The sequence below is a fragment of the Ambystoma mexicanum genome, chromosome 5q (genome assembly GCF_040938575.1).
Source record: "Ambystoma mexicanum isolate Mex_15411 chromosome 5q, UKY_AmexF1_1, whole genome shotgun sequence".
NCBI classification, from domain to species: domain Eukaryota; kingdom Metazoa; phylum Chordata; class Amphibia; order Caudata; family Ambystomatidae; genus Ambystoma; species Ambystoma mexicanum.
The window spans coordinates 668,099,861-668,114,959 of record NC_090933.1 but is presented as its reverse complement, the minus strand read 5'-3'; the positions used below and the strand labels follow the sequence as shown (position 1 = coordinate 668,114,959).

At 47.4% G+C, this 15,099-nt stretch overlaps 1 protein-coding gene across 4 annotated transcripts in view; it reads right to left on the bottom strand.

Moving 5' to 3' along the window:
- Positions 1 to 15,099, bottom strand: part of MTFR1 (mitochondrial fission regulator 1) — a 558,490-nt gene that overhangs the window by 106,560 nt on the left and 436,831 nt on the right. For all 4 annotated transcript variants that reach the window (XM_069621121.1, XM_069621120.1, XM_069621118.1 and 1 more), the window contains one exon: positions 11,121 to 11,409. In XM_069621121.1, coding sequence (XP_069477222.1) covers positions 11,121 to 11,409 — 289 coding nt within the window. The remainder of the gene's footprint in view (positions 1 to 11,120; positions 11,410 to 15,099) is intronic.

Sequence of the window (15,099 nt, the reverse complement as noted above, 5' to 3'; positions counted from 1 at the left end):
CTTGGTATCAGTGAAGGGCCGGTTTGTTGCCACCCGCGCCTGTTGCCAGGGTGCTCGTCAGCGTTGCAGGCTAGTGTCTCAAAGCGGCAACTGTATCAGCGATCGTAGGGGAACAGACTCCTGGGATCTCGCTTGTAGGTCTGTGGGATCCGGGGAGGGACTGACACTTCAGGGCTTTCCGTTAGGGAGAATTCTCCTTGTAGGGCTAATTTCCCTCACCTAGTGAGTCCCCCAGCAGCTTTGCTGGATTTCTGGAGTTTATTTTTTCCACCTGGTATGAGTGTACATCCTTTTTTCACTCTTACATGTGTTTTGGCCTATGTGTTTTTACTCATTGTGTGATCATGGGCACTGGAGCACACCACTCCAGGTGCCCCTGTTCTTGTATGGGTTACACCGCACCCTCAGTGTAGTAACACAGGGTTGTCTTCAAGACTTCCCTCTGACTCCATTTCGGTGGGGCGGACTACTGTCCCCAAGAGAAAGGTAAAGTTGCCATTTACTTTACACAGTCATTTTTACCACAGACCCAGTAACCCCCATTTTACATGGAGTACTGGAAAGGGCTAATCTATACCCCTTTTCTGTCTGTACCTCCCTGAGCATTGTTTCGCTCTTAACATTTAGACTTGGCTGGTGGCAGTGGTATCTACCCTAACTTTTCTACCGTGATTATATTAGATAAACGTGGTACTGTTCTTGGCTATTATATTAGCCTCGAACATAAACCCGCTTGACCAAATCGTCTTTCTTATGGCTCCGGTTCTGTTTATTCACCATTTCTTTTTGTTAAAGTCCTTCTTGTGTTTTACTTTGCGTGGCAAACTAGGTTCGCCCTCTTTGTTCACCGTCTTTTGGCGGGCTTCTGTAGAGAAGCCCTCCTCAAGGCGCCTGGGTGTTTAAGTGGACTGAATGTGAGGGAGGGGTGTAGTCACCCCCTGCACAGGGTATCCTAGGAGACCTAAGTCGCACTTTGCCATGATTGGCTGAGGCGGTTGTCCCGGCTGCACAACCCAGCTGCTGCGTGATTGACAGCCAGGCTGTGTGAATGGGGGTTTTGCGCATAAAAGGCAAGTCTCTTGGGCTAGAAGTGAGAGTCGCCACTGGAACTACAAGGAACCGAAGAGAAGCAGAGAGAACGACGGCTGCTGCAACTACCCCGTCCTGGTGAAACCCTGCTGCAGTCCTGAGCCATCTACCCTTCGACGACTAAGCGGAGATCCAGTCCAGAGTCTTCTGCCCTTGGTGGGGATAACCAGCTCATCTTCTTCAGCCAGAGATCTCCGCCGTGGTCGAAATCGCTGCACACTGCTGTAGTGGTCCGGATAGCCACCTGCCGAGTCTCTCCTGCTGTTGTTTAAGGAGTGCACCTGTTATTAGTCGTCGCTGCCGCTTCATCCCTGTGTGGTGCAGACCCCCTTCAGATGTCGTCCTTCACAACGAAGCTCCAGGAATCGTGGGTCTGCGGGAAACCAACAGAAACAACTGCCAGGGCACCAGCTGCATCATTGGAATAAGGTACTGTGCTCTACTCGAGGAAACTGGGTGAATCCCTTTTCTTCATCCTCAAGGCTCGCCCTGGTCTTCCCTCCTTCTTATAACTTTTGCTTCCGAACATTGACAATATCAAAGTACTTTTGGGCTACGCTGAATCATGAACTGTCTAACGGTGTGATCTTCGGCAACAGGTCTCCCGTGTCAATTAACCCTGGCTCCGACCCTTTGACTTTTGAACTCCTGTTTCTGAGTGTTTCTCGGTGCTGTCTGCCTAACCTAAATATTGCCTGTGATTTCTGCCTCCAACTCCCTCTGGGTATCTCAGGTGCTAAGTATGTTTTTGCCCCAGTAACATTTCATGTCACGGATACACGTTTATTGAGTAGACCGAACTGTCAAAAAGTGATCGCAACTGTATCCCCGGTATCGTGTTTGGTTCATAATACCGGTTCATTCAAACACAGGGTACCTACCTTGAGACATACTGTACAAAGTGAATTGGTTAGTTGTATATTTAACGTGTGGTTTTGTTTAAAATTTAATAGAAGTGTTGTATTTATAACTGATGGTTTAAAAATAAATGTACTTCTATTTTTTACCTGAAACCTTGAGGCAGTGTTTGCTTGAGCCACAGTAATTGTGGTCCCTTTGTGTAATCTCTGCTACTGCTCATATACTCTGGAGATAAGCCTGGCTGCTCTGCTACTGCTACCACTATAACTTAGTAGTACAGGCTTGTACCAAATGTAAAACTTGTATTGCCACCTGTGGTCTTAATTGTGTAGTGGTCCCTAAGGGCACTGCACAGGATTCTGCCTAACACTTTCCTACCCACCACGATCTGCAAGTGTTCTCGCCTCAGGTCGTAGGGCAACCTGCTATACGTCCGTGGTCTTGCGTAGTGCAGGCCTGTTGCTGCATGCGCAGCAGGCGCCATCAAGTTGGTATCCGTCGTGTTCTCAGCAATTCCTTTCCCGATTTGAAATCGGGTTCTCTCTGGAAGACAGGGGTCACCAATAGCTATCGAATCCACCTGGTTTCTCGAACAGGGGGGTCTTACAGCAGGGGCTCAGTCTGCTTTTATAGGACCTCTAGACGGAGCTCACACAGAGGAAACTTCCATCCGTGAGCCCCTTGGTGGCTCTTGCAATATTAACATTTTGCTAGGAAATTGAACATGTTCACTTATGTACTATTATGGATTCTAGTAATTAGAAATAAAGAAGACAGTAAAGGATCTTTTAATTGTTTCAACATTCGAAAGGGGGGACTAGAAAAGAAACAATCTGGAATTACAGTGTGTTCAATCTCAGAGTCCAGGTTGTACAAAGAGATTGGACATCTTTTGATATATCAAATGCTGTGGCTAAAAAGGATAGGGACACTACCCAAACTGAATTGTTAAAGTTCTGGTAATTTATAAGGAAACATACCATAGACATGAATTGATGCCCTGATCTGTATTACTTACAAAGCCATCCATAGGTCTAGCCCTTATATATCTTGCAGAGAAATCGATTATCTCATGGGGCTCTAGAAGTTGCAACAGTCTGGAGCTTTTACGACTCAAGGTCCCCAAGTTTAGACGGTCAGCCTTTCGTAAGAGATCCTTTACCAGAGCATAAATTGCATGTTGGAATGCACGTCCTCTGGAAATACGTAACATTCCAGATTACTTGAAATACAAGAAAGTTTTAAAGTAGTCGTTTTGGAATTCAGTATTTTAATCATTTTAATGATGTGGATTTTGGAATGCCCTTCACCATGAAAAATTTATCTTTATTGAGTCTGTAAATGAAAAGTCTCCAATTATTTTTGCTGAGGACATTGTTTCTAGTAGTTATAGTAGGTTTGTATTTCTGTTTTTAGTCCAGATCTAATTTCATATGTTTTATTGTACAGTGTTCAAATGCATTTTGGGCCTTGTCCGCACTTTATAACAATTTGTAATAAGTAATATTTAATGGCAGTGCGGATAAAAGAAAGTTAACTTTGAACAGAGATAATATTCCAGGTTTTAATGCTAATAGGGCAATCCTTAAATGAATGTCTTGCTGAACAAATTGTGCTGTTGGCATATGTCCGGACCCGTTTTATTGTCTGCCTACATCGCAGTTCCAGTATCTGCTTTTTTTAAGCACATATCTGTTAAAATACGAGAAACTTGCATGCACGAGTACAGTGCAGCAGGTTAGCCGATTTATGTATTCAATGTATGGTGAATTTTGAAACAAAAAAATGCCAGTTCAATATTTTAACTGTATGAAGGTAACCAAATCAATACATCATAGATTGTTTTACTTGCATAGATTAATGCTGATCAGCAGCAAAGCACATTCAAGAAAATAAGCATCGATATATGCAAGCTAAAATTGAACACCCATCCTATTTGATAAGATGCATGTGGTTATGGAAGGGAATAACATTCCTATCGCTCTGTGATTTTACTTGAACACCCAATGTTTTATTTATTTATTGCATGCCAAAAAGCCTGTAGGCATTGGAGCTTGTTGAAATCAAGTAGATCAGAATGCATCATCTATTGTAGCTAGCCATGGTCAACAGATGAAGACTTCAGCTGTGACTATGTTAAAAAAATATGCTTATTGGACGCTTCCAGCCTTCTTCCCTGAATCGGCTTGAAGTCGTCAAGTAGTTCTCCAATGAATGCAGAGGGTTATATATTCTCAGACCCTCATTCTAGGGCTTCTGGTCTCTCTGAATTCCTGCCTTAGTCCAGCCTTTTAAAGCCACAACGGCTAAATCTGTCTAAGATCAATGAAAGCAGGGGTGTGGCTAGCGAGCCATGTAGGACGACGTGCTCTCTCTAAAGCTCCTGCCGATCCGAACATTATCTGATATAAACCCGTATGAATATTGACACGAAGGCACCACTATTGAACGAACGAGTGTGTGATGCTCCTGGGCACAGGAAGTTATATTGCTGCATCGAGGAACGGAGCAGTTGACATGAACAAAACCGAAGGAAACTGCGGAGAATCGTATGCGGCAGTGGAGAAAATGACAGCCGCGTGACAACAAAGAGGAAAGCAGCTGACTCGGGCAGATGGCGCGCCGGACTGCAGAGATACCGAAATAAACAGCGGCGGGGTGCCCTTAACAAACTGTCAGGAATAGAGCGAGGCACCCCGTGCGTGCTGCAAGAAGTAAATGAATCTCACCACCCGATGCGGAGGACGGACAATATAGGGTCCGTAGAAATGTTCGGCTGGTAACACTGCGGAACTAGCACTTGCGGCGCCCCAGGGGGTGCGGGGGGTCAGATTGGAATGGAGACACCGCTGACGGGCTGACGAAGCCAGGCCTGGCCGAGGGAACATTGTTGCAATAACACAGCGAGTTGTGGCAGGCGGACCAAATGTATGACGCCCCGGATCTCGAGAGATGAATGAAGAGTGTGCAACATAGTGGATACATTTGAATCCAGGAACACCTAACCTGAGCAGGGCTACAGTGCTGTGCAGGGCTACAGTGCTGTGCAGGGCCTGGCAATCAGCAGAAGGGGCTGGTAATCACGCCACGGTAAAGAGGAGCACACAGGCATGGCATAGAGGTGCTCTGCAGCAGGTTGTGTAGGGGGGCAGCACTGTGCATTGGGGACCTTAAGTAGCGGAGTTTGCACATTACTGAAGCGGATTGGATGAAATACACTTATTGAATGAATGGAACTGTCATGTGGAGATGAATAGCCTGCTGAAGTGCCCAAAGTTACAACAATAACCAAAACAGCTGCACACGCACACAGTGGGAAATAAGAATTGCCAGTGCACAACTACGTGGGAGGATACAATCCACTCCAGGCACAGACTCGGCAGCACAAGGAAACCCCCAATTTAGCCCACCAGGGTCCTGTTGCCAACCGGGGACCAACTTGACGGAAGCCAAAGACCACACGCTGCGGGGCTCGTACACACAAGCCCAGAACATTAAGATGGCCAATAAACTGCCTAAAACAAAGGGCAAACAACCTACGCTTGATGAATATGCCAGAACACTGTTGGTGGCAGAGGGGACCAGGAGCAAGGAGAGAACCCCCACCGTGGGCACAGATGCCACGAGCAAAGACCAGGGGATCCTCGCAGCAATCGCAGACCTGAAAGTGGCTTGGGAAACCAAACTGGAATTGGCCATGGTCGAACTGAAGGCGGAGGTGAATCTACTCCGGCAAGATGTCAGAGCGCTAGCAGAACGGACAGGCGACTTAGAGAAGGAAGTGGCCCTGAATACAGCTGCATGTGCATCCCACAAATCCGAGCTCCAAGTCTTAGAACAACGCGTGGGCCACCTGGAAAGTAGGGCGGAGGAGGCGGTAGGACGCGCCTGGAGGAACATACGTATTGTGGGATTGCCTGAAGGAGCCGAGGGACCCAACCCCACGGAGTACATCGAAACAATGCTGCTGCAAGAGATAACCGGAGGAGTGCTGACCCAGGGGTTCGCGGTGGAATGAGCGCATAGGGCCCTGACGAGGAAGCCTCCACCGGGAGCCCCCCCTAGGCTGGTAATTGCCAAGACCCTGAACTATCGAGACCGGGAAAAAAATCCTAGAACATTTCCAGAAGGGAGGAACGATACAAAGGACGTTGGCAAACATAACGGCATACCCGGATTACACCCTGCAGGTGCAACGCCGACGCATGAACTTTGGTGCAGTGAAGAGAAGACTGCGAGAAGCAGGCTACAAGTACATGCTGATCTACCCTGCAAAACTGAAAGTTTTCCACAAAAACAGAACACTGTTCTTCGACACCCCGGAGGATGCGACAGAATGGCTGGATACGCAGAGCTGTCCCCAGGAATCTGGTATCCAGAAGGAAGATGGCACAGATAAGCATCATGGAGACTGCGCTACCTAGGGTGTCGCAGTCTCAGACACTGGCACTAGAATATAGGATAAGATACCACCTGCCGGAATAGAGCGGCCAGGGCTGTACACATGATCCTGGAGTACAGGAACTGAGTTAAAGGAGTAGGAGCCTAATGGAACCAGCCCTCACACCCCCATGAACAGACCAGTTACGTTACCGGCAGATCGGTGACACCCTGCTGGGTTCCTGAACTCGGCATCCCGAGGCAGGACCAAACGCGGGGGAGCCCGAGATCCAGGGATGGGGTTGGGCAACAGTTTGGGACGGGTAGTGAAGGGGGAGGGAAGGGGTTGTGTGCAGTGTATTATAGTTGAGGAAGGAGGGGTGGGGGGGTTAGTTGGGGAGTTTATGTTGGAAGAGGGAGGGGTACAAGCCCAATTTCATGCCAAACCAGACTGGAGAGGAAACCCAGGAGAGGAGGAGGGACACACCACGCATGGCAATGGGTAGCCTTAGAACTGTAAGCTGGAACGTGAGAGGCCACAAAAGTTATCTGAAGAGAAATAAAGTAATGATTTATCTGAGAAGGCTGAAAGTTGACATAATAAGATGTGTTTCCTGTAATAATGCTAAGGAGAAACTGGAGGTGGTCAAGAGAAAGTGGAGAGGGACCACCACAGGAGCCACATACTCTGCTTAAGCAAGGGGGGTGGTCACGTGGGTGGAACCTCATGTACCATTTCAGTTGCTTCAGTCCACAGCGGACCCAGATGGCAGATTGACAGTGGTGCGGGGGATGCTGGAAAACAGAGAAGTCAGCATCATAAACTCATACACCCCTAACCAAGACACGGCGGCCTATTTTAGGGCCTTATACGGTAAAATTAGCCCACTACTGAGCGGCGCGATTATACGGGGAGGGGATTTTAACTGTACATTACACCCCAAACCGGATAGGTCAGACAGTAAACTAAATAGACCCACCCCGGCTGCCAGAGCATTACAGGCCCTGCTGAGAGACTTTGAACTAGAAGATATCTGGAGACAGCTATACCCGGAAGATAGGCAGTACTCACATTACGCGGCCCCACACAACCTGCACACGAGACTGGATTATATGTTTGTTGCCTCGGAGTTGGTTGGAGAAATGATATGCTCGGAATATAAGGCCAGAGTGTTTTCGGACCACTCCCCCTTTGTCTTGGAGTGGAGGCACCAGCCCCCTAGAGCGAGAATCCCGACATGGAAGCTCAGAGCCGAGGCCCTGCAGGACTCGAGATTCCATGAGGACTTAAGGGAGGCGATCATTGAGTACTTTCATATTAATACAGGAAGTGTGCAGTCAGAAGGAACCTTATGGGAGGCGTTTAAAGTGGTATTTCGGGGCGCAGCCATATCCAAATCCAGAGGGCTCCAAGGGGGGCATAGAGCGGGAGCTACAGGAGACAGAGAATGAGCTGGAAAAAATAATGCAGAGGGGGAGCACCTCACAGGAGGATGCCGAACAGGCGAAGCTGTTACAACAAACTAGCAGGGAGCACTGGGACAGACTATGTAAACAACTATAAAAAAATATATCGAAAGGCAACATGCGGGGGGGGGGGAGACAAACCGGGAAGGCTGCTGGCATGGTTATACAAAAATGAAACACAACGAGTAGTGGTCAGGGAGATAAAGGGTGAAGAATGCCAGACCTTGGATACCCAGGAGGGAGTCAATGAGGGGTTCCTCAGATTCAATAAACGCCTTTATGAGGAGGAGATGGGCTGTGAGATTCTGGAAACATTGTAAGACATAGGATTGCCCAAACTAAACGATCAGCAACGGGAGGACCTGGATACCCCAATCACATTAGAAGAATTAGAGAGAGTGATTCAGCACCTACCCACGTGTAAGGCCCCGGGTCAGACAGGCTCCCAAGTGAATTCTATAAGACATAAGCAGGAGGTACTCCCCCGCTGCTTGCCATGCTGAATGAGGCGGTTGAACGAGGGAGGCTGCCAGAGTCCCTGAGGAAGGAGGTGGTCATTACGCTCCTAAAACCGGGCAAGCCAAGCACGGATTGTGGGTCCTATAGACCCCTATCGATGCTCAACCAAGACAGCAAAATCCTCACAGCTACGCTGGCAAATAGGCTTAAACGAGTTATTGGCAAATTGATAAACCCTGATCAAACAGGCTACGTTCCAGGCAGAAATATAACCGACAATCATAGGAGACTCCACCACATTATTGAACAGACAGAGAAAGACCCCGGCGACATGGTTATAGTCTCGTTGGATGCCATTAAGGCCTTCGACTCTGTGGTGGCCCCAGGCTGCTAGCGGCTCTGAAAGAATATGGGATGGGGCCGGTTACCTGAAGTGGGTCAAAATGGTATATAGGTCCCCAACCGCCAGGGTTAAAACTGGCGCAATAATCTTAGACAAATGGCAAATTAGAAGGGGCACTAGACAGGGCTGCCCCTGTTCGCTGTTCGCCCATGCTGTACAATCTTGCCTTGGAACCACTGGCAGTCTGCCTCAGACAACAGTATGGGGAGATAGGGATTCCCACGAAGGGAGCATCGCACCTCATATCATTGTACGCCGATGACATGCTGCTATACTTGCGCTTCCCAGAAGAAAACCTACAATATGTCCTGGAGGTAATGTAACAATACACCACCCTCTCGGGCATAGCGGTAAACCCCAAGAAATCAAGCATGTTCCCCTTTGGGTAGATATAGATGAGCCCCGCATAGGAACCTACCGGTCTTGCCGATACCCTGGCAGACCAGGACATTCCGATACTTGGGAATCGACATATCACACGGCCGAGGAGGAACACAAACACAACACGGAAAGGGCAGTGGAGGGCATTAAGAATAGCATGGGATTTTGGTCCAAGCTACCCCTGGCCATGGTGGGTAGGGCGGCTTTGATCAAGATGGTGGTCCTGCCGAGACTGCTACATTTTTTTTTTACGAACATCCCATATATGCTCCCCAAAGGTTTTTTTTTGCGAAACTCCACAGCTTATGCAGGGGCTTTATATGGCATAACTCCAGGAACAGGGTGGCCCTTTGGAAGTTAAAAAATGTGTGTGACGGGCGGGGGGGAGGGGAGAGAGAGTATAAACCTACCGAACATCGAGTTATACTACCTGGCGGGACAGCTTCAGTATGTGGCCAGGTGGTTGTCAGAAGAAGAGACAGATGAAGCCAGGCTATTGTACAAGGACACCGCCCCCTTTTTTCTAAGAGAGGTGGTGTGGTTGCCTAAATCCAAGCGGCAAGGAAGGGCGAGACTGCTGGTACTGGGCTGGTAAATCTGGAGCAAAGCATGGCAAATGGTGGGAATCCCGACCCTATGCTCCCTGCAGGTGGCGCTATGTGCGGAGGACTTGCAAATGATAAAAGGGATCTGCAGATACTGGGAACCGATGGGCCTCGCAACCCTTGAGCAGGAGGGGGAGGCACTACACTTCCAGAGATTGATGGATACCGGGGTCCACATTACTTATACAAGAATTATCAGACTGGTGCGAGAAAGGTGGCCTGAGGCAGTGCTAGCGGAGCAACCCGATGCGGTCATTGAGACAATGTACAATATCTGGGAGGGTGGGCACGAAATATCCCGAATATATGAACTATTGATGACTAGGGTGGGAAAGGAGTTGCTCCAATGTAGGCGGGACTGGGAGGAGGTGGGAGAACCTATGCTGGATGGACAATGGGATAGGGCTCAACGGTACCACAAGAAAGTGTCCCGAAACGCAAGGGTACAGCAGATCCAGTTATGTGTTACTCACAGGGCATATATGACCCCTAGCAAAATCGCTAGGTTTGGAAGTTGAGACACAGAAATGCCCAAGGTGCAGGGTGGTGGAAGCAGGGATGATACACATGTTTTTGGGCTTGCCCGGAGGTGGGTAGATTCTGGACAGAGGTTAAGCAACGCCTAGCCGAAAAAGGGATTACACTGGAGGTGGAGTCACTTGGGCATGCATGCTGGGGGGTTTTGCCAGACCACGCAACCTGAAGCACATTAGTAAGATGAAGGACCTTGCCTACATCCTGGCCAAACGGAGAATTGCAATGGGTTGGAAGGCAGCCCAACAACCCAGGATAGAGATGTGGTGGGCTGACCTCCTGAAGTGGGCAGATGCAGAAAGAGCAGCTTGGTATGAAGCAATCAGTAGGGGAGGGGAGGAGGAAGCAGGACCGCTGATAGCATGGAGACAACTGGTGGCCACGATGGTGGGACCCTGCCATGCCGAACTTAGCGAAGACGATATGAGGGAGAGCAATGTGGAAGACAAGCCCGGAGATGCGGAAGCAGGTGGCATTGAAGCAGGGGTTCGAGTTAAGGGGGCGGGAGGGGGGGGACTGACGTATAACTTGTGAATATAATGATGTGAAGCTCAAATGCGAATGTCCTCAATGTTTGGAGTGTTAATAAAAATAATATAAAAAATGTAAAAACAAAAAAAAAGATCAATGAAAGCAGGTTATACAAACGAGGAATACATGACCTATTGTATATTATTCAGAGGGCCGAACCTCTGCAAATCTGTTCTATGAAAGACTTCCACACAGTGAAATGGAAGAGAAGGTGGCAATTTCTGTACCTTAGTTGCTGCAGTAGGAAAACCACACTGGCCACTTCATTTCACTGCCTCTGATAAAAGACTTCAAATGTGGTGCAAAGAGATGTAATAGTTTCCTGATTTAGATTCCAAAACATTCCCCAAAATACACAAACTAAAAATTCAGCTGAAATAAGCCAAAGAAATGGCTTAATTATTACTCACCGTTTGACAGAACGCAGTTTTACACTACTCATGCCTTTTAACACTTCTAACATATTTGGGATTGCAGGTTTATTTGGGACACTGTCTTGCAAAGTCTGATCAACACCAAGTTTCTTCCCTTTCCTCTCTCTAATCAGGTCGATTGCAGAAACACTTCGCTGGATCCCAGAAGGCAGTGGAAGAGGTGGTGGTGGTGGTGGTGGTGGTGGTGGAGGATGAGGAGGTGGAGGAGCTGGAGGACCAGGCGCACCAGCTGGCAGTGGAAGAGAACATGCCGAATTCAGCTCACCTACAAAACACGGGCAAATTAAACTCTGCAACCAAACAAGCTTCAAGGAACATTTTTGAACATTCATCTACCTCTTACTACTTTGTCAACTCAACTAATTTGCAAGTAGAATAATGTGTTACTTGTGCAATTACATGCATTTAAAGGTTGTTTTTATGGTACCCAATTTACTGAAGCAAATTTCAGAGTGGTACATTTCACTGCAAACATTATACTGAAAAATACCGAAAATATGAAATATATATACAGGGTAGTGTAATTATATATAGGGTAAGGTGATAAAATAGGTCGGGATGGGGTGGGGTTATAAGGATAGAAAAACGGGGATTAGGGGGTACCCCCCCCCCGACCCCCCAAATAAAAAGAAAAGGAAAATTCTGTATTTTGCTTGCAGTGAAATGTACCACTCTGAAATTTGCTTCGGTAATATCACATATAACCGTTTTTATCAGTTGGGCGTCTTAAACATAGCAGAGATAAACAAAACAAATAAGTGAGTTATGCATCTCACCTTATCCAATCACATATATACTACAAGACCAGACAGCTGCAGCATAACAGTTGCTGTGGAAGGGATGTGCCAGATAAATGGAGCACATCTTATCTGTTGGAGCCAAAACGCACATTACAGAGACCTCAGAATACCTGCAGTGGCTACTGAGTGTGCAGATGTTTCAGGTGAGCAGAAGGGGAGTCTGGTGGTCTACGTGAGAAGCACCCTGAAGCAGCATGCTGGAAGAGTTGGTTATATGTCAGGAGACACTTGCAAATAGGGGGAACTATCCATGTATTTGCAATGTTGCTGATTTATGAAAATTTCTGCTGACATTTCACTGCATGTACTGACACTAGCACATATAAATAACTCTGCACATGAAGGATTATGAGTTGGTAGGATGTGATGTCTATGTTAGGGAGAGATGTCTTGGGATTACTAGGGCCCAGCTATATAGACGCCTATATTGTTTATAGAGCGTTTCCTTGAAGTTATGACTCTCCAAATGATAGAATGCCTAAGCAGCCAAGACCGCTCTCCTAAGGTGAAGTGTGGTTTCAAGGTACTGTTAAAACTATTAGCACATAAGAATGTCCACTATATATATATATATATATATATATATATATATATATATATATACATATACATATATATATATACACATGGGATACATTACTCTACGTAATTGTATTTCTGGTGCTTGTATCTGCTTAGATTCACATGCTCTGCATAGTACATATAGTGGAATGCGCGTATTACAAGATTTGTTTTCGAAACTCGAAAATGGACATCAACAGGGCGTGATTAGTAATGCTATCCCTAGTGTACCGTGTACTGTACCCATGGCCCTTCACGCGTCGAGGTCCCTCAGATGGTTCGTTTCTGCCATGAGGTTGCATGAAGTATAGCATGAGTACAGATGTTGTAAAGCAGAAACAAACCCCAGAAAACATTGATGCGTCTTCTACTCCAGTAGGGGAGAAAGGGTGGGTGCATGTGAATTTAAGCAGATGCAAGAACCAGAAATACGATTACGGTGAGTAATGCATCCCTTCTGGAGCTTGTGGATCTTCTTAGATCACATGCTCTGCGTAGATCAGCGAGCAGTATCTGGAGAAGGAGGTGGGAAATTAGAAGGTACAGAGGTAATGAGATGTTTTTGGACTGCTTGTCTCACCTGTGAATCTGCTTTAGAATGTGGGTTAATGCAGTGATGTTGTGTGAATGTATGGATGGAACTCCATGTAGCAGCTTTGCATATGGCGACTAGAGGGACGTTTGCAATGAAAGCTTAGGTAGCCCCTGTACCTCTGATAGAGTGTGCCCTTGGTGTAAAAGGTAGAACCTTCTTCGATGGGGAATAGCAGAGTTGTATGCATCTGACCATCCATCCATCCATCCATCCATCTGGAGATGGCGCACTTTGATATGCAATTGCCTTCTCTAGTAGGTGCTATGGAAGGAACAAGTTACTTACCCTTAACTGTTCTCCAGCATGGGTCTGGCATGGATTCACATGCTCATGAATATTCCCCGTCAGGCTGCGAATCCTCGGCTGGGAAACAAAACTGAAAATATCAGTTTCAGTTTCTTTTCTGAACTGTCTTTCTCCTAATAACCAATCACTGGTCTCTGGGTCATACTGCCCCCAGCCAATGGCTACCCTCTACCTAAGCCCATCCTCTGGCAGCCATCTTCAGATTTGGTAGCACGTAAAGTGGCAGTAGGACCAAGTGAAGAGCCGCAGAGGGGTAGGAGGGAGGGTTCGCATGTAAATCCATGCCAGACCCATGCTGGAGAACAACAGTTACAGGTAAGTAACTTGTTCCTTCTCCGGCATGGGGTCTGGCATGGATTCACATATGCTCATAAATACAATACAGACCTGGGATGTGTGTGTTTTGGTCAGACGTAATTTTATGTGCCATGTCTAATTAGTTTTAGCATTGTTATTGGGTGACACTGCCATACAGAGCATATCTGTGACTTGTTAGCCAGATAGGGACAGGAAGTTAGAATATGTGCCCACCTAGCTCTGTGATACAAAACCCTGGCGGCGTCATCTGTGTTTTTATGACTATATCATGAAATTGCTAATAGATGCATTGTATATATTTTCTACATTGATACATGTCTTTGTGTGGTGTTTTTTATGATTGGTGCACGTAGGACCTATGGCCTACGTAATAAAACTATGAAAACATTTTTTATTAAATGAAAGATTTGGTACTCTGTGTAATTTTCATTTTGTGAGGTGATGCATACAACTCACGGAATGTGACCTAGTCTAAATTGGAGCTAGGTCATTAAATTTGTTTCAAAATGGTTCATCTGGGGGACTCCCCTCTGTGTGCATAAATACAATACATAGCAGTACACACATGCACAACCACGGGAGGTGGCAAGGCTCAACATTAAGCATTTCATAAACTCAACGTAAGCATTTCTTACCTCCTCACCAGGCCCACCTTCAGGCGAACAGGTTGCGCAGCACTGCCTGGCCGATTCTGGACTCCTCCCTGGAATCCCGGTCAACACAGTAGAATCTCGTGAAGGTGTGCATCGACCTCCACGTAGCAGCCCTGCAGATGTCCAGCAGGGGCACACCAGATAGAAACGCTGTGGTAGCATCAATCGCTCTGGTCGAATGGGCTCTCGGACAGCCGGGCAAGGGTCGGTTTGCCAACCGGTGACAATGTATGATGCAGCCGGAGAGCCACCTGGCAATGGAAGCCTTCGAGAGGGCCTTCCCTTGGTTCACAGATCCAAAGTTCACAAACGGCTGTGATGTCTTTCGAAAACTCTTTGTGCGGTCCACGTAGAACTTCAGTGCTCTAGCTACATCCAGCGAGTGCAAAGTCCTTTCGGCCGGCGACAAAGGCGATGGGAAGAAAGCAGGTAACGCCAAGGGCTCGTTGAGACAGAAGTCTGACGGCACCTTGGGCATGAAGGAGGGGTACGTCCTCAGCACCACCCTCGTCTCATGGAAAGTCAGGTATGGAGGCTTGCAGGAGAGGGCCTGGATCTCTCCCACTCATCATGCAGAGGTGATGGCCACAAGAAACGCTGTTTTCCACGACAGGAACTTCAACGGCGCCGAATGCAGAGGCTCAAATGGCGGCCCCATGAGCTTGGTCAGAACCACGTTGAGCTCCCACGCCGGGGCCGGAGCCTACACCGGCGGGAACGAT